The sequence below is a fragment of the Neodiprion pinetum genome, chromosome 5 (genome assembly GCF_021155775.2).
Source record: "Neodiprion pinetum isolate iyNeoPine1 chromosome 5, iyNeoPine1.2, whole genome shotgun sequence".
Lineage (NCBI taxonomy): Eukaryota > Metazoa > Arthropoda > Insecta > Hymenoptera > Diprionidae > Neodiprion > Neodiprion pinetum.
In genome coordinates this window covers 34,897,216-34,921,938 of record NC_060236.1, presented here as the reverse complement: position 1 = coordinate 34,921,938, position 24,723 = coordinate 34,897,216, and the positions used below count along the sequence as shown (strand labels likewise).

The window sequence follows — 24,723 nt, the reverse complement described above, 5'->3', positions numbered from 1 at the left end:
GGCCCCATTGCAACGGGATTGGTTGCGTTGGCATAACTACGCCACCGCAGTCGACCTAAAAATGGAATTAAATAATAAATATTTGGAAAGAGTTTCGTGATCGAAATGTGACTCGTGTTTGCGCAAATGTTGTTCCGAGCTCCCGGAAAGTCCACCGTCAATAAACCTTTGTCTATTTGTATGGGAATGCAAATGATTTTCAGATTTTCGACAATAGCTCGAGGACGCTGTGGACGTCATGCTGTGTCGGAAGTAGCGCACATCGACCTGCTAACTGTGGACCGTGATAGAAATATTTTTCTACATTTTTGTTCAAGCATATGCCAGACGAATCCTCTGTAACATTACTCACACAAATGCAAGTGCTGATCGTTCGGCGAATAAACAGTTCTACAAAATTAATGTAACACACGCGCATGCGGGAGAAATTCTGAAAACTGCAGTCTAGTGGTAAATTAATATTCTTCGTAGAGTATGTTTTTGCGAATTAATTTCATCCGTAAAGAAACATCGAAACAAGTATGCGTAGAAGATTTAGTTTTGAACTTATTTCAATCTCCTTAACAATCGGCAATCGTATTTGAAAAATCTGTGCAACAAACAACTCAATTATACCAGTCAACCGTATTTTCTTATCTAACAAAGCTCAGCTGATACCCTTTGGCTCCTCGCAACGTTGAATTTCTATTTCCATTTCCGTACATTAAATCGCATAATATCGTACATTCTATCGCATTATAGCAATTTTGATGCAAACAATTTACAATCTCCTTATTAATACCTCCCCCAATACGCTGCTCTGGAATTGACTTCATGCATCTCAAATATTTGACACGTGCAGCGTTAATCGAAACGTGATGTCCATGATAATTCTTTTGTTATTCTATCAGCTGCCTGACACACGATTATTACTCGGAAAGAGCTTGGCAGTTTTGAAATGGTTTTCCCCGGGGAGGATTGTAATCTTATTAGTACGGTGAATTGCAGCACATAAATTATGTAAATAATCTCTCGGCCTAACCGAGAAAAGGAGAAAAGAGACACGTTTGTTTTTCTTCAAGAGCTGCAGTTGATAAAATCTAGAAAAAAAATCAAGACTCATTAACATCTGAACACTTTTTTTTGTGTCAAAATATCACATGTTATTCTTTTGAAACGGTTGTTATATAATGCAGAGTAATCGTTTCAATTGTTACAATTTAAACTTATTTTACATTTCAATTTTGTTCACCTTTCTCACATTTCGAAGGAACGTTACGCGGTCAATCAATTCATCGATCGCATTTAATGTTTGGTTTTTATTTTTGGCCTAGAATAATTAAAATATGCAGTTGCTGTGAGGAACGAAGTGGAAGCGAATGATGATAAAGTAAAACAGAACAAAACAACCAGACGTTATTTCACAACCGCAATTGACGCGGGTAAAACCGGAAATGTTGATAGGAAGAATGTATTTGTGTAATGTGTATAACGTATACATTATACACCATTGCGATCCCTACCTTGAGAAAGGTGATTGCTGTTTTATTAATGCGAATGGTTTAAACGTGTAATCGTGTGATGCAGCAATAAACTGCACGAGAATCAGTATCTGTGATTAATATTATAATCGATGTTTTTTTTACGCGTCTTGACGGTAGAACCTGAGAAAGCCTCAAATATTGAGACTGTTATAACGTACGCAGGATGGTTTCTTAGTTTAGTTTATTCGTAATCTTCGTAATATACTCCCGCTCCATCAATATACCGATTGCGTAATCATTGGGTATGATACGTAGTACACAATATTGATGATCATGGTTTATTATATCCTAAGAACATAAGCATGCACACGCAGAGAGATAGAGAGAGAGAAATAGAGAGAGGAGAACCAGATTCTGTGATGCGAGGAATGTATCAGGTATATTAGTAAACAGTTTTGAAGCTCGATAGTAATTATGAGCATACCTTCGTGGTGGGGGAAACAGGCTCGTATTGTGCTTTCGTCACGGATCTTTTAAGAATTTTGGAGGAAGTTGCGACAAAGTTCCCCGTGCCGTGAAAGGTTAGGTGGGATGGCTTATGGGAATCTCGCGACGGTGGGAGAATCCTGTCGGCGGACAATTCATACATATATATTCCCAGTCGAACCGTTCACCACAGGCAGAACGTTTCAACCGCCGTACACAGCACATCTCTCCCTGAAACGTTATTGTTAACACCGTGAATATGGTAAGTCATTTTACACAATCTAATTGCTTTTCTGATAGCAAATGACAGGACAAGCGAAGCATATTGCCTAACACACGAAAATAATAAATCTATGAAATTTCCTATACCTCGCTAATCAAGCCGCACAGCTAGTTTAATCTTATTGAACACATTGCAGTAGTCATTTATTAATCGTACGAACACAAAACAAGTGACACATTTTTATGTTCACATTTGATGTGTTTAAAATGGAATGATCATTGATGTGTTTAAAACATATGGGTCGTAGAATCTAAATCGAAAGTTATAAGGAGTGAGGAGACTGTGCCATTGATAATGAAAACAAATAAAAAAAACGTCCTTGTCAAGGAATAGAAAAAAATCTGAGAACATTCGAATAACAGATGTTAGAATATCGTGAGAATTTGAGAAAAGGTGTTACGATTGGAACGTTCAAAATGATCAACCTTTGGTGTTTCTAATCTTATTTCATTGTTTTTGGGCTTGTCTTTCTGACTGCCCAGTACCTTAAAAATTCTCAGGAAAACGTACACGAAATTTTACATGATATAACCCGCAAATACAAACGTTGACGAATATCTGTTGTACCTTATTTACACAAACCTAGTTTCGTCGAGCCATTTGTGAAATTTTATTCAAGGAGTCTCTATAGAGATCTGTATATTAAACAAAATACGGCCAAAATCATTAAAATCGAATGAAAACACTTGGACATAATCATTTTTAGTAATGTTTTTCCGTATCGTAGCTCACAGAAATCAAAACTCTTTTTTCAAGTTCCGACCTTTTGAGAGGGGCCCTTCTCAGAATTGTAAAATATATATTTATTTAAAATCAAATTAACTTTTAATGTAATCTGAACGTCGATGCGAGAAAAACTACAATCACTTAATATACTTACATCAGACATAACTAAAAATTAATTCGGGAAAAAACACGGCCTTCGAAATCAATTCATATCCAGGGAAGAATAGTAATCATTTTTATCGTTCTCATTATAAAACCGTTTCTCAAATTGTTACTACCAAATTAGCTTGTGCTATTGGAATTTACTCAGATTAGTTTTGGATTAAATGATGAGGATGTTGTTTCCTTCGTGTTCACCATCATGACAAATGACTCTGCTGGAGATTTTTCAAGCTGTTTTTCCTCATCTCCTATCTTCAGCATCAAACGGTAGTGCCCGTTTATCCTGAATTCCATAGGAGAGTCGCGTACATAGAACACAAAGTTTAACGGATGTTAATTTTTAATTACAGATTAAGTACGCCGTCCTTTTCTCCATGTGCATCGTCATGGGACAATCCCAGCGGCCTTTTTACGCCGGAGGCCGGCCGTACCCAGAGGTACTGCCCAGGTTTCGGAACAACGAAACCAGCACGACGAGTTCGACCACGTCGACCACATCAACCCTAGCTGACGTTACCCTGGTCAACCGAGTCGGAGAAAATACAGGATCAACCACCGTTGTTCCTGTGGACAACGCACCGACAAAATCGAATCCTGCGTCACCAACATCGTCCTCGACGCAGAACCCCCTACTCCAGGCTCTTGGATTTGGGGAAACTGCGAAGAAAGTCGAGAGCTGGCCAGCGGAGCTGCAACCCTTCTGGTGGGTGAACCGACAGCAAATCGCTGAGCACCTCAACCCGGTCCATGGTCAGCAAAACGTCGTCCAACCCGGAGTCGCATCGCGTGGATCTTTTTTCGGCGGATAACTGTGATCGCGCTTTTGAATCTGCAAAATTGACTATGAAATTTCACGACGCGAATATTTTTTCTTTGTTTTTTTACTCTACCTCTCTATTTTCGGCTGACTCGTAGTCCCAGAACTCCTCGTGTTTCAGGGGCTGTGAGAATTGGCAAACAGTGCTACCGCGTAGCGGGAAGAGTGTGATACAGACTGATAGACCGCCAGTGAATTGCATGGAAAAAAGCGCGGGTGCGCGTGATGCTCGCGATAACTACCCAGTTTCACCATTCCTATTTTTCTCTTCGAATTCTTATCCTAACACACTTGGTACTGTTGTTAACCTTGGACACTAGAATGACCATTTTGTTGTAAACATTTAACGCACCGCTTGGTCAAACTTATTTCTTTGGTGCGTTGCCTGTTTGTACGAAAATGAATGTCGTGAATTATTAGTGATACTCCCGATACATAAAAATCGGTATTGAGATTCCTTTATTGTTTCACTTGTTCCCATCGCCTGATTTTACAAAGAGTGAATAAGTCAGAGCCCTTCATCTTACGTATGACCAAATTGAGTTCAAGCAATGAAATTTTTAATTCTGTTAACTGCCAGTGGTATCAACTCATCACGGTATTAATTCATTGCGTTCAAGAATATGGATTTAGTTTATAATAAATTTAGTGATTTTTACTACCTTCGTTTACTGTACTGATAATAGCAGTTAGCAACTAGTAAATGTATGCAAATAAATCTCGAAAAATTCTTGTCAAAACTTATTCCACTGTACCAACTATTTATGATGTTATGACATTAAACAGCATTGACATCAGGTCTATGAAACACTATCATGCTGGATATGAAAATCTCTTTTGAGAATAATGATAATTTTTGGATGAATAACATACATGCCTCCCGTGTGCATGTGCAATTTGTTACATAGACTTCTATTGGATAAGACTACGAAAAGACGAACAATACTTACATAGAGAGTAATGTCCATCCAATCGTTTACAGATAACACCAAATTTTTTCCACTTTTTAACTCTAACTTTTGGTTGATTAATACTACCGACAAGGAAATTTTTTCGTTTCTGACTGTCACTTTTGATACGCTGCTCGCATCCCAATCCTCTCGCAAATCTACGTCGATATGGTGCATCAAAGAATTGATTCCAGCATTCTTCAAGATCGCCGAAAGTTTCGTCAAAAATACGAAAAGGTTAGACTTACTTTTTTTTCGTAATTTTCGGAGCAAAAATTTTTCCTCTCAGCATCTATTTGTACGACCCTCATTAAACTGATTCGTCCCTCAGGAACGAAACGTAGACATCAAAGAGAGCAAAGGACCAGCAGCATGGAAATTACCGAGGATTGCAAAAAAGGCATTTGAAATAGCGTAGGACCAACAACTGAGAAAATAAAAGGACTATATGGGGCAATTTAATTATTCATTGCTTTGCTTACAGGTTACAGTGAATGGTAACAATATAATATTACACATATGTGCTAGAACTTGATTATACTTACAAACTACGAAAATAAATATTTTATATAACATTTTTCCTATTCGGCTGGAAGTAATGTATATTACACTTCGTTTTCGTCATATTCTCATTGTCTTTTACTTATATATTACTTGGCAACTTGTTGAACGACTATACACTGACACTCGAACACTTGTACTAGCATTAAGGTATATTGAATAAACTATAACTGAATTGAAATCTTCCACCTATGAATTCGTTATTTTCCTCACCCTTCGTTCTGAAAACCCCACACAAATTTGATGTTTATTCGGAGTAACTCTTGGAATTGGATTAATCGTAATCGATTCCTCTCGCAAAATTACGTCGGAATAGTCCACGAAAGAATTTAATCCAGCACTTTTCAAAATCACGAAAATTTTCGCCAAAAATGCAAAGAGGTTAGCCTAACTTTTTTTTTCATTTTTGGAGCCGAATATTTTTGGTCTCAGATTCGATTTGTATGACCCTTTCCTGACTAATTGGACCTCCAGGAACTCAGAAAACGCAGCGAAAACAGCGTGGGATCAACAGGAGAGAAATTACGAAGGAAAAAGCACTTGCTGAAAAATGTCGAAAACGCAGGTCCTCGTTTTTTGGCTGTAACTTTTGATCCGTTGATAGCAGCGTATTGGGACTGCGCTCAATCGATTTCTCTCGCAAAAGTACGTCGGAATGGTGCCGGAAAGAATTTATTCCAGCACTTTTCAGAATCGCTCAAATTTTCGCCAAAAATGCAAAGGGGTTAGCCTTACTTTTTTTTTCATTTTTGGAGCCGAATATTTTTGGTCTCAGATTCGATTTGTATGACCCTTTCCTGACTAATTGGACCTCCAGGAACTCAGAAAACGCAGCGAAAACAGCGTGGGATCAACAGGAGAGAAATTACGAAGGAAAAAGCACCTGCTGAAAAATGTCGAAAACACAGATTCTCGTTTTTCGGCTCTAACTTTTGACGCGTTGATCGCAGCGTATTGGGACTGCACCCAATCGATTTCTCTCGCAAAATTACGTCTGAATAGTGTCAGAAAGAATTTATTCCAGCTCTTTTCAGAATCGCTCAAATTTTCGCCAAAAATACAAAGGGGTTAGCCTTACTTTTTTTTCATTTTTCGACCAAAAAATTTTTGCTCTCAGATTCGATTTGTATGACCCTTTCCTGACTAATTGGACCTCCAGGAACTCAGAAAACGCAGCGAAAACAGCGTGGGATCAACAGGAGAGAAATTACGAAGGAAAAAGCACCTGCTGAAAAATGTCGAAAACACAGATTCTCGTTTTTCGGCTCTAACTTTTGACGCGTTGATCGCAGCGTATTGGGACTGCACCCAATCGATTTCTCTCGCAAAATTACGTCTGAATAGTGTCAGAAAGAATTTATTCCAGCTCTTTTCAGAATCGCTCAAATTTTCGCCAAAAATACAAAGGGGTTAGCCTTACTTTTTTTTCATTTTTCGACCAAAAAATTTTTGCTCTCAGATTCGATTTGTATGACCCTTTCCTGACTAATTGGACCTCCAGGAACTCAGAAAACGCAGCGAAAACAGCGTGGGATCAACAGGAGAGAAATTACGAAGGAAAAAGCACCTGCTGAAGAATGTCGAAAACACAGGTTCTCGTTTTTCGGCTCTAACTTTTGACGCGTTGTTCGCAGCGTATTGGGAGTGCGCCCAATCGATTTCTCTCGCAAAATTACGTCGGAATAGTGTCAGAAAGAATTTATTCCAGCTCTTTTCAGAATCGCTCAAATTTTTTCCAAAAATGCAAAGGGGTTAGCCTTACTTTTTTTTTCATTTTTGGAGCCGAATATTTTTGGTCTGAGATTCGATTTGTATGACCCTTTCCTGACTAATTGGACCTCCAGGAACTCAGAAAACGCAGCGAAAACAGCGTGAGATCAACAGGAGAGAAATTACGAAGGAAAAAGCACCTGCTGAAAAACGTCGAAAACACAGGTTCTCGTTTTTCGGCTCTAACTTTTGACGCATTGTTCGCAGCGTATTGGGACTGCGCCCAATCGATTTCTCTCGCAAAATTACGTCGGAATAGTGTCAGAAAGAATTCATTCCAGCTCTTTTCAGAATCGCTCAAATTTTCGCCAAAAATACAAAGGGGTTAGCCTTACTTTTTTTTCATTTTTCGACCAAAAAATTTTTGCTCTCAGATTCGATTTGTACGCCTCTTTTCTGACTAATTGGACGCCCAGGAACTCAGAAAACGCAGCGAAAAGAACGTGGAATCAACAGGAGAGAAATTACGAAGGAAAAAGCACCTGCTGAAAAATGTCGAAAACACAGGTTCTCGTTTTTCGGCTCTAACTTTTGACACATTGTTCGCAGCGTATTGGGACTGCGCCCAATCGATTTCTCTCGCAAAATTACGTCGGAATAGTGTCAGAAAGAATTTATTCCAGCTCTTTTCAGAATCGCTCAAATTTTTGCCAAAAATGCAAAGGGGTTTGATGGTTTTATTAAGAACTTTCCCATAGCCATGTTGGGAAATAACAAGAAAAGTATACAAAGTTAAGCTATATACAGAGTCTCAAATCCAAAAACTTAGCCTCGTTCGTTATTTAGAGTAAAGAGGAGCACAGAATAGAGACAGAGAACTACAACGACATAGACAGGAGTAGAAATATACAGATAGAAGGATACAAAAATTGGAAGAGTGAAAGACGGTAAAGACAGTGTTAGAAAAAAATAGAATAAAGTAGAAACATAGAAACGTGGGAAGCAGGAAGTAGAGAAATCTAGATGAAGAATCACCATCAAGAACGAGTCTCTTCTGTCCGGAAGAGATACTGATAGAGTGCACGTTTAAGACAGCAAGCGTCGAGATAGACCTGAGTTCGGTTGGTAAGGTAGCCTGGTAGCAAGACAACGGAGTCCGAGATCTGCGAATCGAGCCAGGTTTCAGTCACAGCTAGTAGCGGCCGAAAAGACGAGAGAGGCAGTGGAGATAGCTAGCCTTTACCTTTACGGGTTAGCCTTACCTTTCAGGTGATTTTTGAAGTAGAAATTTTTTTGTTTCAGAATCGATTTGTACGACCCGTTTTAGACTAATTGGATCCTCAAGAACGCGAACAAGACATGACAAAGAGCGTCGGACGTAGGTACAACTGAGGAAATGCGAAGAAAACACACAGAAATGAATTAGTTCACGTACTTTAATTCAGGTCACATAAAACAATGAAATGTTTTACATATATTATCCTGAGCAGGTACATTGCACCTGTGCGCAGGCTGGAGCCTAATCTATACATGCAAACTATATTAATTACCATTTTATATACTACTTTCCATATGATGCTTAAGGTAATATGTATTGTACTACTTTACCCTAATATAATAGTCAGACTTCTTATGGAATGTTCAATTATTCTCCTGCATTTTTATTTACTCACTTTAGTATTATTTAACAGCTTGTTCACGTACTATACACTGACACTGGAACACTTGTACTAGGACTAAGGCTCGATATATATACCAAAACTGAGGTAAAACGAAACTTGGTAGCTATGAATTCGTTATTTTTCTTCCCCATATTTTTGACAACCTGATGCAAATTTCTTGTTTTTCGGCCATTTCTTCTCATCCGTTGTTTGCAGAGAGTCGAGACTGTGCGCGATGGATTTCTCTCGCAAAATTACGTCGATATAGGGTCTGAATAAATCGATTCCCATATTTTGCAAAATCCACTAAGAATAGACTTAAAAAATCCGAAGGGGTTCCTTCTTTTTCTTTTGATTTACAGAGTCAAAATCAATTGGTCTGAGAATCGATTCAAACGACCCTACCTCAACTAATTGGATCCTGTGGAACGTAGAAAAGACATGAAAAAGAGCGTAGGATCAACAGCAGAGAAATTATAAGTCAATCAATTGATTTCGGCCTTATTAAAAATTGATATATTTTTTGAAAAAATCCAAAGAGGTATTTATACGAATACGAATTTTCTATTGCGATTTCGTAGAATCCGTGCCATTTCTTCATTTCTCCGTCAAACGAAAATGTATTGGAGTGTTTTTGTTCAGAATTATGTATAAAATGGGGCTATTGAGTGTTTTCTTTTTTGTGTTTGGGATACGTGGAGCTCGATATTTTAAGATATATACGTCAACGTCGACATCCACCGGAGCACCCCCTCAACACGTTGAACTTCTGCTAGATTCCTTAATATACGAAACGTAGTAACGATCCTACCTGTTGTCTCTACAGACTGTACGGACTGTACTATATGTAATACAGCGTCCACTCATAGGAAGAATAAGAAGTAAGAAGACAGATGCGCCACCTGGTTCCAAGTACAAAAGTAAAGTATTTCGAGTATCAACTATCGAATTATCGACGTGAAACCTAACCTGACCCAACTGAACCAACCTGATCTAAACCGCGTAGCGCCCCGAGGAGGCGTTTTAAAATCATACATATGTATATCGTCTTGAATTTCTGCTGTGAAGGATAAGTAATAATCTACTGTACTTGGTGGAGTCAATCGTAGAAGTGACGAGCCAGGCGAAGGGGCCTGGAATAGACCCGGAGAGTCATCCTGCAGACGATTCTGTCAGCTGTCAATTTAGCCATTGGTGTGCCGTACAAAACAACCGAGGTACAAGAAAGTACGTATACAGTGTGCGTGTGTATGCATATATATATAAAAACGGCCATAAAGATAGAATAAAAACACAAACACCCTCCCAAAAAAATGGCTATGGGCAAGGGATTTCGGATTTACGAGAAGTTAAAACCACCAAGTCCTCACTCTCTTCTACTTGAGCAAAGAAACCGCAAGGATACCGTCCTCTTCGAATCCCAAGCAGTGGCAGTCTTGTGTGAGTATGCTAACAATAAGCCCGCTCCTCCTATTTTTTCTATAACGAAAAATTGACACGAAGCAAAACAGCCTTACAAACTATCTAAAATGTTTGCCTTATCTGTAACTGTGTCGTAATGTAAATTGACAGTTTCACAAAAATATACCACCCGGTGATCGATGATGGTTTTTATTTCTATACCAAAGTAAAATTAAGTAGAGAAGAAAAGACTACCATACAAGTATGAATCGGGATGACGATCGTGTTGAAGTTAGTAACGTTATCGTAACAATTCATGCTGAGGAAAAACCATTATTTCACAATTTTGGAACCATTTGAAATTCAACAAACCATAATGAAACAAAACATACTCATATTTTGCAATCTCAGTTCCTTCAAAACCATTTTAATAATAAAAAAATAGTGGTTTTTCCCAATGTTTCGTTATAATAACGTTACTAACTTTGACCTCGTGGATGACGTGCTTCTGAGAATTGAAAAAATGCTCATGATTGGCAATATGGCGGGTTCATGCGAGTCGTTTCAGAAGATATAGGTTCTGACCGTTCTAACATACTGCTCCGAATTACCCTTGGTTGATGACTCATTCTATCGAATTGACAACGAATTAACGTTCAAATTTTAATCAAGACTGCTGCTCCGTTCGTATGATCCACCAGTTACGAATTCCGTTAACGCGCTGCGAGCGGTCGAACATTTTACCGCGTTTTAGACCGAATTGAAAATTTCCGAAAAAATACAGAAACAATTATCAATTTCATTTAGGCAGAAAACGTCTTTGTACATAATATAAATTCTAAACTGAAAAACGACAGGGTTCACAATGGTTTCTCGTTGCCAAAACCTGTGGAACTAATATTTTCAAAGATACTGAAAATGAGAGTTAAAGATAACCCATGATTCCGTATAATTTCAAACAAAGGTCATTTTTTGCCGAAACCGAAAAGACAACTTTTAATACGTTTTCGGACATATTAATCAGCTTTAACATTTAAAAATCCTCCCTGGGTGCTAAATGCACAATTGCCATTGTAAATTGGTTTATAGCTTTCCAGATGAAAAAATTCATTACAGCCTCACTATTCTTGGCAATGCCTATGGAAACATGATATGTGGAATTTAAAGACTCACTTGCAGAGATTCAAATTCACATCACCAAATAGTAGAGCGCAGTTTTCTGATCCAGATAAGATTTTCGCCTTTATTTTGGACGCTTGAATCAATAAAAATGCAAATTATCTTTAACCATCCAAATATGAAACGCTTTATTTCACACGTGAAGTACATCTTTTAGCAATAATGACAATTTGATGATATATTTTTGTGGGAATAGCTCAGAATTTTCAACACTTTTTATCTTGAGAAATATACGACACTTTCTCAATTACATTTTCTGCAGTAGCTAAAACATATAAATGAATTGGCATCATTGGTAAAAACAATGTTCCTTATCTGTAAACTAGATAAGATTCCGGACCAGGAGTTGAGAAATACTGAAACGCAATAACACACATTCACTGATAATTACTGTAAATTTAGAACGACACATACAAAGAATTTAGTCAAGTTTAAGGTCGCTCTACTGAAAAATTTCTTTGTTCCTATTTTCAACAGCTGCCCAAGAGACAGAGTCGCTCAAGTCTCAGTACGTTAAACTGTTGGATGCCTATGGGTGCCTGGGTGTGCTGCAACTGAATGCCGGGGACAGTACTTTGCTCTATCTAGTTCTTGTTACGGGCTGCTTCTCTGTGGGAAAAGTTGGAGAGTCAGAGATATTTCGCGTTACGCAGACGCATTTTGTACCACTGCACTATGTCCAAGGTAACGAAGACAGGATTTCAGAGGTCAGAAAAGTCCTCAACTCCGGCACATTTTACTTCTCATGGAGTGCTAGCCAGCAAGAAGCCCTGGACATAACACTCAGTGCCCAGAAGCGCTACAAGTCCAGCATTACAGACAATAGATTCTTTTGGTACGCCCATTATACCTCAGCTAATTGATTGCTACCCTCCTTGTTCTGTTTCCTTAGACTCTTTACAATTCTCGACTAAAAATGGAGGCACATTATTCTTATATCAGTCCACTCTTATCGCTTCATAGAAATGATTGAACGATGATCTTTTGCAGGAATCGAATGCTGCATATCCACCTACTCAGATTTGGAGTCAACACTGGTCAATGGTTGCTAAAAGCAATGTGCGGGAGCGTTGAAATTCGCACTGTATATGTAGGGCATCGGCAAGCCCGCGCTGTTGTGGTGTCCAGATTGAGCTGCGAGCGTGCAGGAACAAGGTTTGCAAATATATCTAGAATCTATAATTACGACAAGTTTCCAACTGTTTGTTCATAATTGTGCAATTTCAGGTTCAATGTGCGAGGCAGTAACGATGATGGACACGTGGCAAACTTTGTGGAGACGGAGCAGGTGATATACTTAGATAACGAAGTGACTTCTTATGTTCAAACACGTGGCTCCGTTCCACTTTTCTGGGAGCAGCCTGGGGTGCAAGTCGGTTCTCATAAGGTGAAGATATCTCGTGGATTTGAGGCCTCGGCACCGGCATTCGAGCGACATTTGTCGATGATAAAGGAGCGTTATGGACAGCAGGTTATCGTAAATCTACTGGGATCTAGTCTGATCGGTAGCAAAGAGGGTGAGGCGATGCTGAGTAACCTGTTCCAGCGCCATCACAGCGTCTCAAAACACCGCACGGACGTTCCTCACATTCTGTTCGATTACCATCAAGAATGCCGCGGAGGAAACACCAAGAATTTGTCCAAGCTGAAGTCAAAGGTCGAGAAGTACCTCAAATCTTATTCCCTCTTCTACGCCGTTGGCACTGAAGTTGTAAAGGAGCAACGAGGTACAATCCGCACTAACTGCCTCGATTGTTTGGACAGGACAAATTGTGTACAGACGTTCTTTGCCATGGAAATACTGGGCGTCCAATTGGGCCTCTTGAAGCTTATGGAAAAACAGCAGATGGTATCGAGGTTTGAGGAAGTATTTCGGCAGATGTGGATAAACAATGGAAATGAAGTTAGCAAAATATACGCTGGCACGGGTGCCATTCAGGGTAGTTCAAAACTCATGGATGGAGCACGATCCGCTGCAAGGACGATACAGAATAATCTGTTGGACTCCAGCAAGCAGGAAGCCATTGATATTCTACTCCTCGGTTCAACTCTGAACACTGAACTCGCCGACAGAGCTCGCCTTTTACTTCCGTCCAATATGCTTCATGCCCCTCCTAGTGTACTCCGAGAAATGTGCAAAAGGTACAACGAATACGTTGTTTCCATGAATCTGCGTGTCGGTGTTGGAACGTATAACGTCAACGGAGGCAAACACTTTCGCAGTGTTGTTTACAAGGATGTTTCTTTAGCTGACTGGCTTCTGGATCCAGTCCGCAAGTCACCTTGTGAGTAGTTTTTTTTGTACTAAAAGTATTGTATATAATTCAACACATTTGTGTAAACTGGTAATAACTTCATGTGAATGATTTTCTAGCTCTAGTAAGTGTGAAGCACGACAATGTTCCTGTGGATATATTCGCGATAGGGTTTGAAGAAATCGTTGATTTGAATGCTAGTAATATCATGGCAGCGAGCTCGGAAAACGCGAAAGCATGGGCTGAAGAATTGCAGAAAGTTTTATCTCGGGACAACGAATACGTTCTTGTAACGTTCCAACAGCTGGTTGGAGTCTGTCTCTACCTCTTCATTCGGCCCGAACATGCACCTTACTTGAGAGACGTTGCTGTCGATTGTGTGAAAACTGGACTCGGTGGAGCGACGGGTAACAAAGGCGCCGCAGCCATAAGATGCGTTCTTTATTCGACATCTTTCTGCTTCGTATGCGCACATTTTGCCGCTGGTCAATCTCAGATAAGCGAACGGAACGCCGACTATGCTGAAATAACGCGAAAAATCACGTTCCCCATGGGGAGAACCCTCAATACTCACGACTATGTATTCTGGTGTGGTGATTTCAACTACAGAGTCGACATGGATAAGGATGAAATGAAGGAAATGATCAAAAAGAATGAATTCGATCAGATTTTGCAGTGTGACCAATTAAAAGTAAGTTTATTTTTGTCCTGCGATGCACCCCTTTTCCAAGGACCCCGATTTGTCTCGTATTGAGCATACTTATGAATAGTATTACACGTTTGCGACATACCATGTTCATTTTTTTCTTCTACCACCTCAGAATCAACAGGAGGAAGGTAACGTTTTCAAAAACTTTTTGGAGGGTCCAATCACCTTCCCTCCTACCTACAAATATGATCTTTTCTCCGACGACTACGATACGAGTGAGAAATGTCGACAGCCTGCTTGGACAGATAGAGTGTTGTGGAAAAGGCGGAAACAGGTGCCCGATATTGGTAAGTTGAAAAAATAAATCTATGCTCACATTTTTCTAAAAAGTAGAGTAACTACATGTACAAAAATGATCGAAAACTTACAATTATTTGCCAGATTCACCAGTAGACTGGAATCCTGGGCGCCTTGTTCACTATGGCAGGGCAGAATTGAAGCAAAGCGATCACAGACCTGTGGTAGCAATAATCGACATAGACGTTCATCAAGTCAACATAGAGAAACGGGAACGTGTATTCGAAGAAGTAATCCAAGACCTGGGCCCCCCTGACGGCACAGTAATAGTGAAAGCTGTAGATGACGGCAGTGAGGAAATGGACAGTGTATTCGATGACAGTTTCATGATGGCATTGCTGCAGGACTTTTCACACATAGGTGAAGTTATCTTAGTCAGGTTTGTCGAGGACACAATTTGGGTTACTTTTAGGGATGGCCAGTGCGCCCTGGCTGCTGTGAACAAGGGAACAACCCAAGTATGCGGTCAGACCTTGACACTGTCTCTAAAGTCACCCAACTGGGTGAGACTCATACAAAAAGAGATCGAAATATGCAGCAATACCACTGTACCTTACTGCATGGACGATACTCCTATCGATAGTCCAGTCCACCAGTTCGAAGGGCTCAATTTAACTGAGCGAAAAAATGTGCCGGAGCGTTACAGTCCCAATGAGGTAATTCCTCCGCCCAGACCGGCGCCCCCCGGTCGCCCTATTCAACCTGGCCAAAGCCCAACTGTGGGAAGGCGTCAGGCACCCCGTGCCGGTGTTTACAGCGTTGTGCCTAATCAGTTCCCGTCATCTCGCGGCCAGCCTTGTAACCTGGAGTCATCTGAACCTGAAAGACAATCACCGGAGTCTGCGATTTACGAGGAAATTCAAGATAATACGCCGAGCTATCCGATTCCCAGCAGGCCTCCGCCACCCTTACCGCGTATCGAAAGTCCCGAGGATTTCGCAAACAGCGCTGCGGCCTCTCTGCCGCCTCCGCTTCCGCAAAGACAAGCGGCTCATCCACCTCCGCAGCATCCGCCGCCAAACTTGCCAATGAATATGCCACCTCCTGTTCCTGCAAGAACGACAGGAGGACCGCCAATTCCAGCGCGGAATCCTCATTAGGTGTGAATTGTTATGTAACTGTTTGTAAACAATATTTTTCAGCCAGTGGTTGCTATTTATTGATCATTGATTATTTTTCGATGATGAAGATAGAGACTGCGCTATTGAAGGCCTATTCGTGGTAAGATCGTTGGAATCCTTCGTGACAGGATGTTCGAGTCGCTCGAATTTTCGAACAGACATTAGTTTAAATATTTAAGTAAGGGAGCAGGTGATCCCTTGCTTCAATATAATAAAGCATTCACACGGGAAGATATACATATAAAAACCATGCTCCACTGTGTGAATTTTATTTGATTCCAGCATCTCAGATTGCAGCTATGACAACTGTACAGCAATGCAGGTCGTGTATGGCTTAATTATAATTTTGTATCTTAATTTTTCTCCGTTATTATTTATAAAATTAACTTTATCTATTCACTCTGCCTTCTTTTTCACAGAAGTGAATTTCCTAAACACCTGTATACATAACTATATCTTGCCCAATTAATGCTCCAAAAATAGAGCTGAAGCCTCAAAGTCTTGGAACAATTGTTGCTCGCGTTAGCTATAGATCAAGACCTCAGTATTATTTCTGTGATGGTAATCTGTTCTTATATCGCCTATAATATGAACAAGATGAATAATGGTACTCAATCTTATTGGGTTTATACGAACAAGCTAATAATTAGTATATTAGCTACGTTGAATGAGGACAAATTTGAATTTTGAACTATTTATTAAGACTTGACGATGTTTCAACGAGTCGTTGATTTGCTATAACTTGTTGTTCTAAAAGTACAGCAGAATACGTACATTGTATTATTAGGAATGTAAAAAAAAATTGTAATGATCAAATTGAACAAAAATCACTACTAGTTATTGAACACGAACGTAATATTGTATATCTTGGAAGCAGTTCGATGTTCACATATAAATAATTTCACTACACATGCAATATAGGTACATATATGATAATACAGATACGAATATATATATTATTATTGTTAACTGCTGATCGTTGTACGTCTCTCTTTGTTGTGCTTACCAAATTATTATTGTATATTAGTACATATAATGAGCTAAAATAATAAACCTGTCAATGTTACTTGTTAGACACCTAGAGATGATTACTACATTAGCGTTAAAGAGATTGTTGAACTGACAGTGAGTATTATTATATTTATTTTGCATCAAAACGAGTTATAGTCATGTTATGTAGTAGAAATATATGTACACGGTGATTATAAATAAAATGTACATGTTCAAAATGAATTATTTTTTACGGCTATCTGAATCTGTGGATCAAATAATGAAATATTAAATGCATTTATTCTTTAATTACTGAAACACCGCAGTCAGCTTCAACGGACGACGCTACTTGATTTGGTTTCCATTAGCTGAATTGTTATCAGTCTATCAGTACAGTCCATCAAGGCCGTGCATACCAATTTTTCACTTGCCTTCGCCCTAATAACGAGTTAGGCCGAATACTCCTGAATTATCTCTTTCATTTGCTTCATCTTCACGTCGACGTAAACAAAATACGATCGTTCGATTTTTTCATTTCAAATAACTTGATATCATTGTCCAGAACAATACGATATGCATGAGTACGCTGTTATTTATTTCACATTTGAGTTCGCCACGCTTTTAACAGCATTGAAAAAACCACGCAGCCGTCGCGGCGCCTGGCGCCGGCGCATCTCGGCTCGATGGCGTCAACGAGCGCCATTTTGTTCGGCTCATTCCATTCGGATTCATTGACAGTTGGAAGTATGTGCGTGATGTTTATGGATTTTAAAAAATATGCAAGGCGCGCCGGATTGCATCGTATTCAAATAATTATTAGTAACTCGATACCGAGCTTATTGCTTTGCTAAATAGATGGACTACTCAAAAGACAATAATGCCGGTCGACATAAACCGCCTGACAGAAGGCTGGTTGGAGTTGGAGAGCGATCCAGGTGCGCAATAAGCAATCAAACGTTCCAGCATCCGGGTCCGAGATAAGAGCGCGTAGATCGCTACAATTCAAATATTTGAATTGTAATTCGAAACTGTGTTCTCACTCGGTTGCATTATAAAAAACTAACTAAATGGCATAGAAAACAGAAATAAGTTTTTCATCGTTTACAGAATAAAGATTACCTCATGTGTATTAACTATCTAATTTTTTTCGTTTGCTTATGTGAATAACTTTTCCATCAGGCCTTTTCACTTTGCTCCTTGAAGACTTTGGTGTGAAAGGTGTGCAAGTGGAAGAAATATACGATCTACAAAAGTCACTCGAGGGTCCGATTTACGGTTTCATATTTTTATTCCGTTGGATTGAAGAGCGCAGATCAAGGCGCAAGGTTGTTGAACAGGATGAGAGTTTCGTAAAGGACGAAGATATAGTCAATAACATATTTTTTGCACAACAGGTATGTAAATAATGTACGTCTACAACTTACACTTGGACAAATTGAACAATTGAAACAAAATTTATGATTTACTCGCCTGAATCGGTAGCAACTGCAATACACAATATATTTGAAAACTTTTCTTACCTATTTTCCAGGTTGTTCCGAACAGCTGTGCGACTCATGCTCTTCTATCGGTCTTATTGAACTGCCCCTCGATCCATCTCGGCACAACTTTGTCGCGGTTGAAAATCCACACCTCCGGCATGTGTCCGGAGAACAAGGGATGGGCGATTGGTAATACGCCAGAGCTGGCCTGTGCCCACAACTCCCACGCAATGCCCCAGGCTAAGAGACGCCAGGACAAAAACACAGGTGTATCAACTGGCAGATTCACTGGAGAAGCTTTCCATTTCGTCAGTTACGTACCGATCAATGGCAGGCTCTTTGAACTAGATGGTCTGAAACCATATCCCATGGACCATGGCCCTTGGGGAGAGCATGAGGAATGGACAGAGCAATTTAGGCGTGTGATTACCGACAGACTGGGGATGGCGACAGGTGAACAGCTCCAGGACATCAGGTTCAATTTAATGGCTGTAGTGCCTGATCGGAGACTGGCGATATCTCATAAACTGACAATGTTGAAGACCAACAGACAAATTGTTCTGGAGGCTTTACAACAGCTAGTGAAGTTGAGTCATTCTGAAAGCGCATCTGATAAAGCTGGTATACAGGGTGAAAGAGGAGACAGGAAGGAAAAAACTGAGAAAATTACCGAGGATGAACACACTATAGCCAAAATTGATGGAGATGGGGCCCTTTCCATACCCACTATTAGTGTCGAACAGTGCGATGCTGTAAATAACGGCGGCGAAAACTCGGCCGCGAGTACCAGCACAGTGAAAAACGAGACAAGGTAATAAGAAACCAATAACAACTCGTGTTAATAGTTTGCCGAGTCCAGCTTTACTATCGTAAATACTGGAGGTTCAAACTACGAAGTTTTGTTTTGGATTAACCCAAGAAACAATTAAATGAATCAATGAAAAGAAAAACAAAACGATACACTCGTGAGTATAATTTCGTCCGGAAATATCACCGCTTTACGATTGACGATCAGTTTCTTAGACTAGGTATTTACAAAATTCGCCCGTACTTTATTGAACTGAATACGTAATCAAAACATACGTTCACGCTGAATATGCGGTTTGCATATTTATTAGTTCAAAGATGCACACATACATTTACTTATAGCTCGTGAAGCTTACAGTTTGGTAGAATCGGTCTCACATGTCTTGAACGAGACATTCAACTATATAAATGTGATGTTGAATAGGACGGGTCGCAAGCAATGTTCTGAATTTCGGCGCACGAGTTCATTCACATAAGATTCAAATTTCTCAAAGAGTGGTATTTTTTCGAATTTGGAAGCATTGGCGCAACCTTATGTTGCGAGATAATAAATTGTTCCCGCCTTTTCTTACATGGATATTGGCGAATGATACTTTTCAGCGGCATGGAGAAAGTCGTAATGTGTGCTTTAGATTACGCGACGCCTCTAAGAATCCAGACGTCTCCAGCCCACAGTTCGTCCAGTACAGATACGTCGTCGGAAATCGGTTCGGCGTTCAACTCTCCCACTCAAGGTAAGTGGAAGTGACGACAATTAAATAGCCTCGCATCGTTTCCTAGTCGTACAGACATTTTTCTGCTGACAAAATATCAAACTATTGGGACACACCATCCGACGGTATTCAATGTCCGTTGATTTCTTCTTGTCAGAGTAACAGAGGTAGTAATGATTCTCGGACGACGGATCCCCGTGCTTTCCGATCGTCTGGCACGGATTCCCATCCGAGACTTTTTCCAGACTGTTCGTAGTCTTAGGTCTCGTAGTAGTAGCCGATATCCTGAGCGACGTCTTGCCAGAGTCTCCCAGACACAATGCGTATTCGTTAGTTTCGCAGAGTCGTTTGTACTGGTTGAAAGCGGTGTTTTTGGGACAAGAGAATTGACGGATTTGCGCAGTATCCGGGTCACAACGGTAATACTTGGTGCAATCGGTAGAATTTGGCAATCTCACGCCACTCGTGCATGGAATCAATTCCACAGTCTCAGTCGTTAGCATATGAGCTATACGCTTGTATTTACTTATAGTGAAGTACTGTCGATTTTCTAGACTGTCACTAACCACGACTATATTGTCAGCAGCTTGAGGTCCGTTCAACACCACATCCAAGGAATCAACGGTAGTCGATTCCTCCTGATCACGCAAGTCCGTTGTCTCTGGCTCCTTCGTTCCAGCATCGCTTGGTAGACCGGCAGCTTTATCGTTCTGCAATTGAGATTTAAGGATGTAATTCTTGATCAACAAATTTAGTATAGCCGAGTCTCGATTGCTATTCGGAAATCTCTCAGCGTTGGTATTATAGCCATTGCTGGTATACTGTGCCGGCGGGTTAGCAATCGTGCTTTTTACAGCCGAAGTCGTCGCGATTGCCGGTTGTCTGTCCAGAGGAACGCCCACGGCTTGATAGGCTATCAACCGTTCGATTAATTGAGTCAAACGCTGCAAGTGATTCTGAAGTTGTCCGCCATTTGCGTTCGAAGGTGTAGCCAGGGCCTGCTGGCCGTTTACGAAGTGATACAGGTAGTTGTCCTCGCTGTGCTTTATCGCTATCGGCAATCCGATGTTCTGAATTGTGCTGTCGATTTGGTTCGAGTAGGTATTCGGTGGCGTTGCTTCGATCAGAGGGTAGGGCGTCACCGTTGGCTGGACACTGTCACCCTTCTCAGAGTACTTGTCCGTATTGTCGAGAGACTCGCCATACTTCGACACACCGTCCTCGGCATACTCCAGATAACTCGTCTGCGTCGAGTCAATAAGGTTGGGAATTTGTTGCGTCGTTGTTTCCGGTGATTCCGTAGAGAGGATGTCACAAGTCCACGAATCTCCCGGCAGGACGCACATTCTTAGGTACGGTTGAAAAACCTGAGATCGAATCAACGATTGAATAAGTTTCACGAGGTTAAAGTTAGTAACGTTGTCGTAACGAAACATTGGAGAAAAATTTACTATTTCCTTAATTTTACAACGATTTTTAAGGAATTAGATTTCGAAGTATGAGTGTATTTTGTTTCAATACGGTTTACTGAATCTCACAATCAAACAATTGCAAAATCTCGAAATAACGGTTTTTCCCCAGCATTGATCGTCATGATAACGTTACCAACTTCAACATGATTTGATTTCTGCACTTTCAGGTGCTCTTGTGTAGCGTCAGATATAACTAAAAAAAGAATTGACTGTCGCGGTGTAGGTCACCTGACTCTTGGTAATGCTAGATAATTGCGACAAAACTCACCAAACCATTCGTGCACTTAGCCGGAGCCCAAACGTATCCTCCGCCGGGTAGATTGATGCAATTGTAAAAGATTGTGCAGCTCGTTGGATGCGGTTTCTTCGGTTCTGGACATCGCGACGTTGACCCGATGTCCAGGAGGGCCAGAAAAATTGAACATATCTCAATACCGCGCATGGTCTTTACTCAGAGGTTTTGGTCTCACTAAGAACTTTCTTGCACTTCGAAATCTTCTTATACGTGTTTAACACATTCTCGCACAATTAGAACAGTCCTATTGACACTACTCCTGACTTCTCCTTTGTCGGGTACAGTTAGATGAACTTGTTTCACTCCCAGCGTATTACATCCTCAACTAACGTGGTGCAGAGTGAGCTATTTCCCAAATATTTTTCAACGCCATTCGAATGGCCGTTTTTTAAAATCTGGATTATTAAAAAAAATTATGCACATGCCTTTGAAAATTTCGGAAAACACAGGAACACATCATTTTTATATGAGATGTATAGAAATTTTTATATGGGTATAGAGATTGGTAACAGTTGTTTTTCGTGAAATTAATGATCGTGTTAGCAAAAAACTTCACTTCAACTTTCTTCTGAAATTTTGGAACACCCGGTCGAAATTTCTGTTTATGTAACGTGTGGTCATATACACTGTAGACATAACTGTCCAAATCACATCTACTAATTGTATACCTATATATCAACTCGAAATACGGCCAGTGGGTATTGAGAACAGTTATAGTTGCGGTTTTCTTGAAAGATAATCATGCGTGCCACTTCTTGACTAACCCGAAGATGACATTTGTCAGCATCATTTTGTAACTTGTGAGCAGAAGAATGGATAATTATGTTGATTAGAATGTGGAATTATCGTCAAAATTTTCAAAGAAACACTAATTTCACTGATTTCAAAAGAATACCACTAAAATTCATTAACATTTACAGCTTGGGGTTGGAACTCTGGTCAAAGTAGTCCGACATCGACAAAAGACTTCAAAAAATTTGTTGTCATTCGCGTGGCGGGGGATGAAAAACACGAAACAGGCTTGAGTAAGATTATTAAGTATAATTTTTTCTTCATCCGTATCTCGCGGCAACTCTAAAAATAACACAGGTCTGCAACGAAATCCTCCTTCAAAAAAAAAAAAAAAAAAAAAAAACAAATATTACAGATGAGAAGGTTTTAATGTGTCAAATCTGTATCTGCTTACCAGTTTTTGCTGTCACGTATATATTACATGATATGATTTTTTTTTTTTTATTGTTGAAAATTCAGAATTTGTTGAGTTTTGTTTTTGCATTTACACTACTTTAACCTATTTAAATAGTATCTGTACATATAAAACCAGTTCTAAATGATAAAAAGAGAATTTGAAGGAGAAATTGGAAAGTGAAGATTCGTTGTGAAACTCCAATCTATGATCCAATCTATGATGAAAATAAAGAAAACTACTAAATAGCTAGAATTATACTCGTATATAGATCTTCTGACGATTTTAATGTTTAAATTTTTCTGGTTAAAATTCGTAACCAAAAATAGAGTTTTATTTAAACAAAAGAACATTACATGAAAAGCATACGTGGTACATATTTTTTATTACCATATTTCGATTCAAGAGCATCAAATCTATTACATACCTATAATTAGACATAATAACGACGAGAAAAAAAAGTTCATTATTTTGCAGACCAATGTAATAATTATGTAATTGTAAAGCCTATCAATGTGTTAATAATCGTTTTCATACCCACCGCCTTTGACAGGTCGCTCGTTGGGTAATATAAACATAAACGGCAAGAGGCTAGTGTCCGACAGTGGTCATCTGCACAAAAAAGTTTGCCTCTCTGGAGAGGTGCGAATACCGCACGCTCGGGTTAAAACGAGTAACGGTGACACGGTAACGGAGGAAAAGAAGGTTGAGAAAATGGATTCAAAATTGTGCTCGAAATATCCGGAACTATTCGAGCCGCACACCTTCGCCCCGAAGGACCTTCTCGCGTTACTGAAGAACCTGGAGCACGAGATAAGCATATGCGAGAACAGTTTAAAAGACGAGAACGACAAGAGAAACAAATACAAAGTGAGTCGGTTTTCGGTAGACTTGGCAAAAAGGAAAAATATGGAAATTTCGGTTCTTATTCTATCGGTGTTGTTTCACAGATCGACGACTGCAGGCGGACTCACAACTATGATGAGTTCATTTGCACCTTCCTATCTATGCTAGCGCAGCAAGGGAAACTCGCGGAATTGGTCCAGCAGCATCTGTCTTTGAAAAAACATACCTCTGTACCAGTCAGCCGCGTTCACAGGTAAGACACTCGTTTGTTCCGACAGATTTTACGTTCATTTGGTTTTCTCAATTATTTCGTGATGTTGATGTTATGCTTGCAGGTCAGCAAAGAAAACGGACTCGAGACCGAATTCTTCGCGACGACGCCGAGGCAGGACCAAATGCAAGAAACGTAAATAAGTTTGTTGTTACAATTTCTAGGTCTACGAATGAAATAATGATCACGATATTAATATTATCGTTTTAACATAATCTTAATCACATTTACCGCGTGATAGAAATAATGAATTGTATATGCATTAATACAATTTTTCACATTAAGTTATTTAAACAATTTTAAATAAACATGTTTGACCACTTTCATTATTACTGCTGGCATTAAACCGATGAAACCAATGTACAATCTTTGGATCTACAACCTAGTAACACGGCATATTACAATAGTGCAAATATCGATTTATGCATAGACGCACACGTATACTGAGAAAATTTCGAAAATCTCCGCAATTCGTTGTCTCTGCCATGCGGAAATTCGTACTTCTGTAATACTCGTATTATAATTATCGCATCTGATTCAGTATAAGAATATGTATACAAGTCTGCTTGTAATAATTGCATAAGTATGCAGTGTATGTAATATAATAATAAATAATACAAATTGAGTCTAACTGTCTCCTTTCATTTATGCTCCATTCCCAAATTTGATCGTTTTTAAATATCTGGTAGGTGGCGCCACTACGTGACGTTTTTGATTTAACACAATGCGATCATTCGCATATCAATAAGTAACAGATACTGTATTAAACAACTTGACAACAGAAGTGAAATGCCTAAACTAATTGTGGAACTTTGATTACGCAATATCGGTGTGGAATAAATTAAAATCATTTCTTACAGATTCTTTGCTCCTTTCTGAAG

At 39.6% G+C, this 24,723-nt stretch overlaps 4 protein-coding genes across 5 annotated transcripts; 3 read left to right on the top strand and 1 right to left on the bottom strand.

The window, feature by feature from the left end:
* The first annotated feature begins 1,951 nt into the window (after nt 1-1,951).
* Nucleotides 1,952-4,681, top strand: LOC124219199 (uncharacterized). The gene is made up of 2 exons (XM_046626461.2): nt 1,952-2,211; nt 3,471-4,681. The coding sequence occupies exons 1-2, from the start codon at nt 2,209-2,211 to the stop codon at nt 3,927-3,929; spliced, it is 462 nt and encodes a 153-aa protein (XP_046482417.1). The 5' UTR covers nt 1,952-2,208; the 3' UTR covers nt 3,930-4,681.
* Nucleotides 4,682-9,773: 5,092 nt separating this feature from the next.
* Synj (synaptojanin) lies at nt 9,774-17,014 on the top strand. 2 transcript variants are annotated; one of them, XM_046629430.2, is made up of 8 exons: nt 9,774-10,259; nt 11,877-12,234; nt 12,390-12,554; nt 12,627-12,687; nt 12,760-13,684; nt 13,774-14,345; nt 14,476-14,650; nt 14,745-17,014. In XM_046629430.2, the coding sequence occupies exons 1-8, from the start codon at nt 10,133-10,135 to the stop codon at nt 15,758-15,760; spliced, it is 3,399 nt and encodes a 1,132-aa protein (XP_046485386.1). In that variant the 5' UTR covers nt 9,774-10,132; the 3' UTR covers nt 15,761-17,014. The 2 variants fall into 2 exon arrangements, with proteins under 2 accessions (XP_046485386.1, XP_046485385.1); XM_046629429.2 differs by having other exon boundaries at nt 12,627-13,684.
* Nucleotides 17,015-17,477: 463 nt separating this feature from the next.
* Nucleotides 17,478-24,473, top strand: calypso (ubiquitin carboxyl-terminal hydrolase calypso). The gene is made up of 8 exons (XM_046629431.2): nt 17,478-17,706; nt 17,951-18,165; nt 18,303-19,063; nt 19,660-19,793; nt 22,460-22,564; nt 23,279-23,595; nt 23,676-23,824; nt 23,907-24,473. The coding sequence occupies exons 1-8, from the start codon at nt 17,649-17,651 to the stop codon at nt 23,983-23,985; spliced, it is 1,818 nt and encodes a 605-aa protein (XP_046485387.1). The 5' UTR covers nt 17,478-17,648; the 3' UTR covers nt 23,986-24,473.
* LOC124220482 (uncharacterized) lies at nt 18,304-22,033 on the bottom strand. The gene is made up of 2 exons (XM_046629432.2): nt 21,513-22,033; nt 18,304-21,139 (listed from the first exon to the last, which is right to left on the bottom strand). The coding sequence occupies exons 1-2, from the start codon at nt 21,684-21,686 to the stop codon at nt 19,814-19,816; spliced, it is 1,500 nt and encodes a 499-aa protein (XP_046485388.1). The 5' UTR covers nt 21,687-22,033; the 3' UTR covers nt 18,304-19,813.
* Nucleotides 24,474-24,723: the final 250 nt, after the last annotated feature.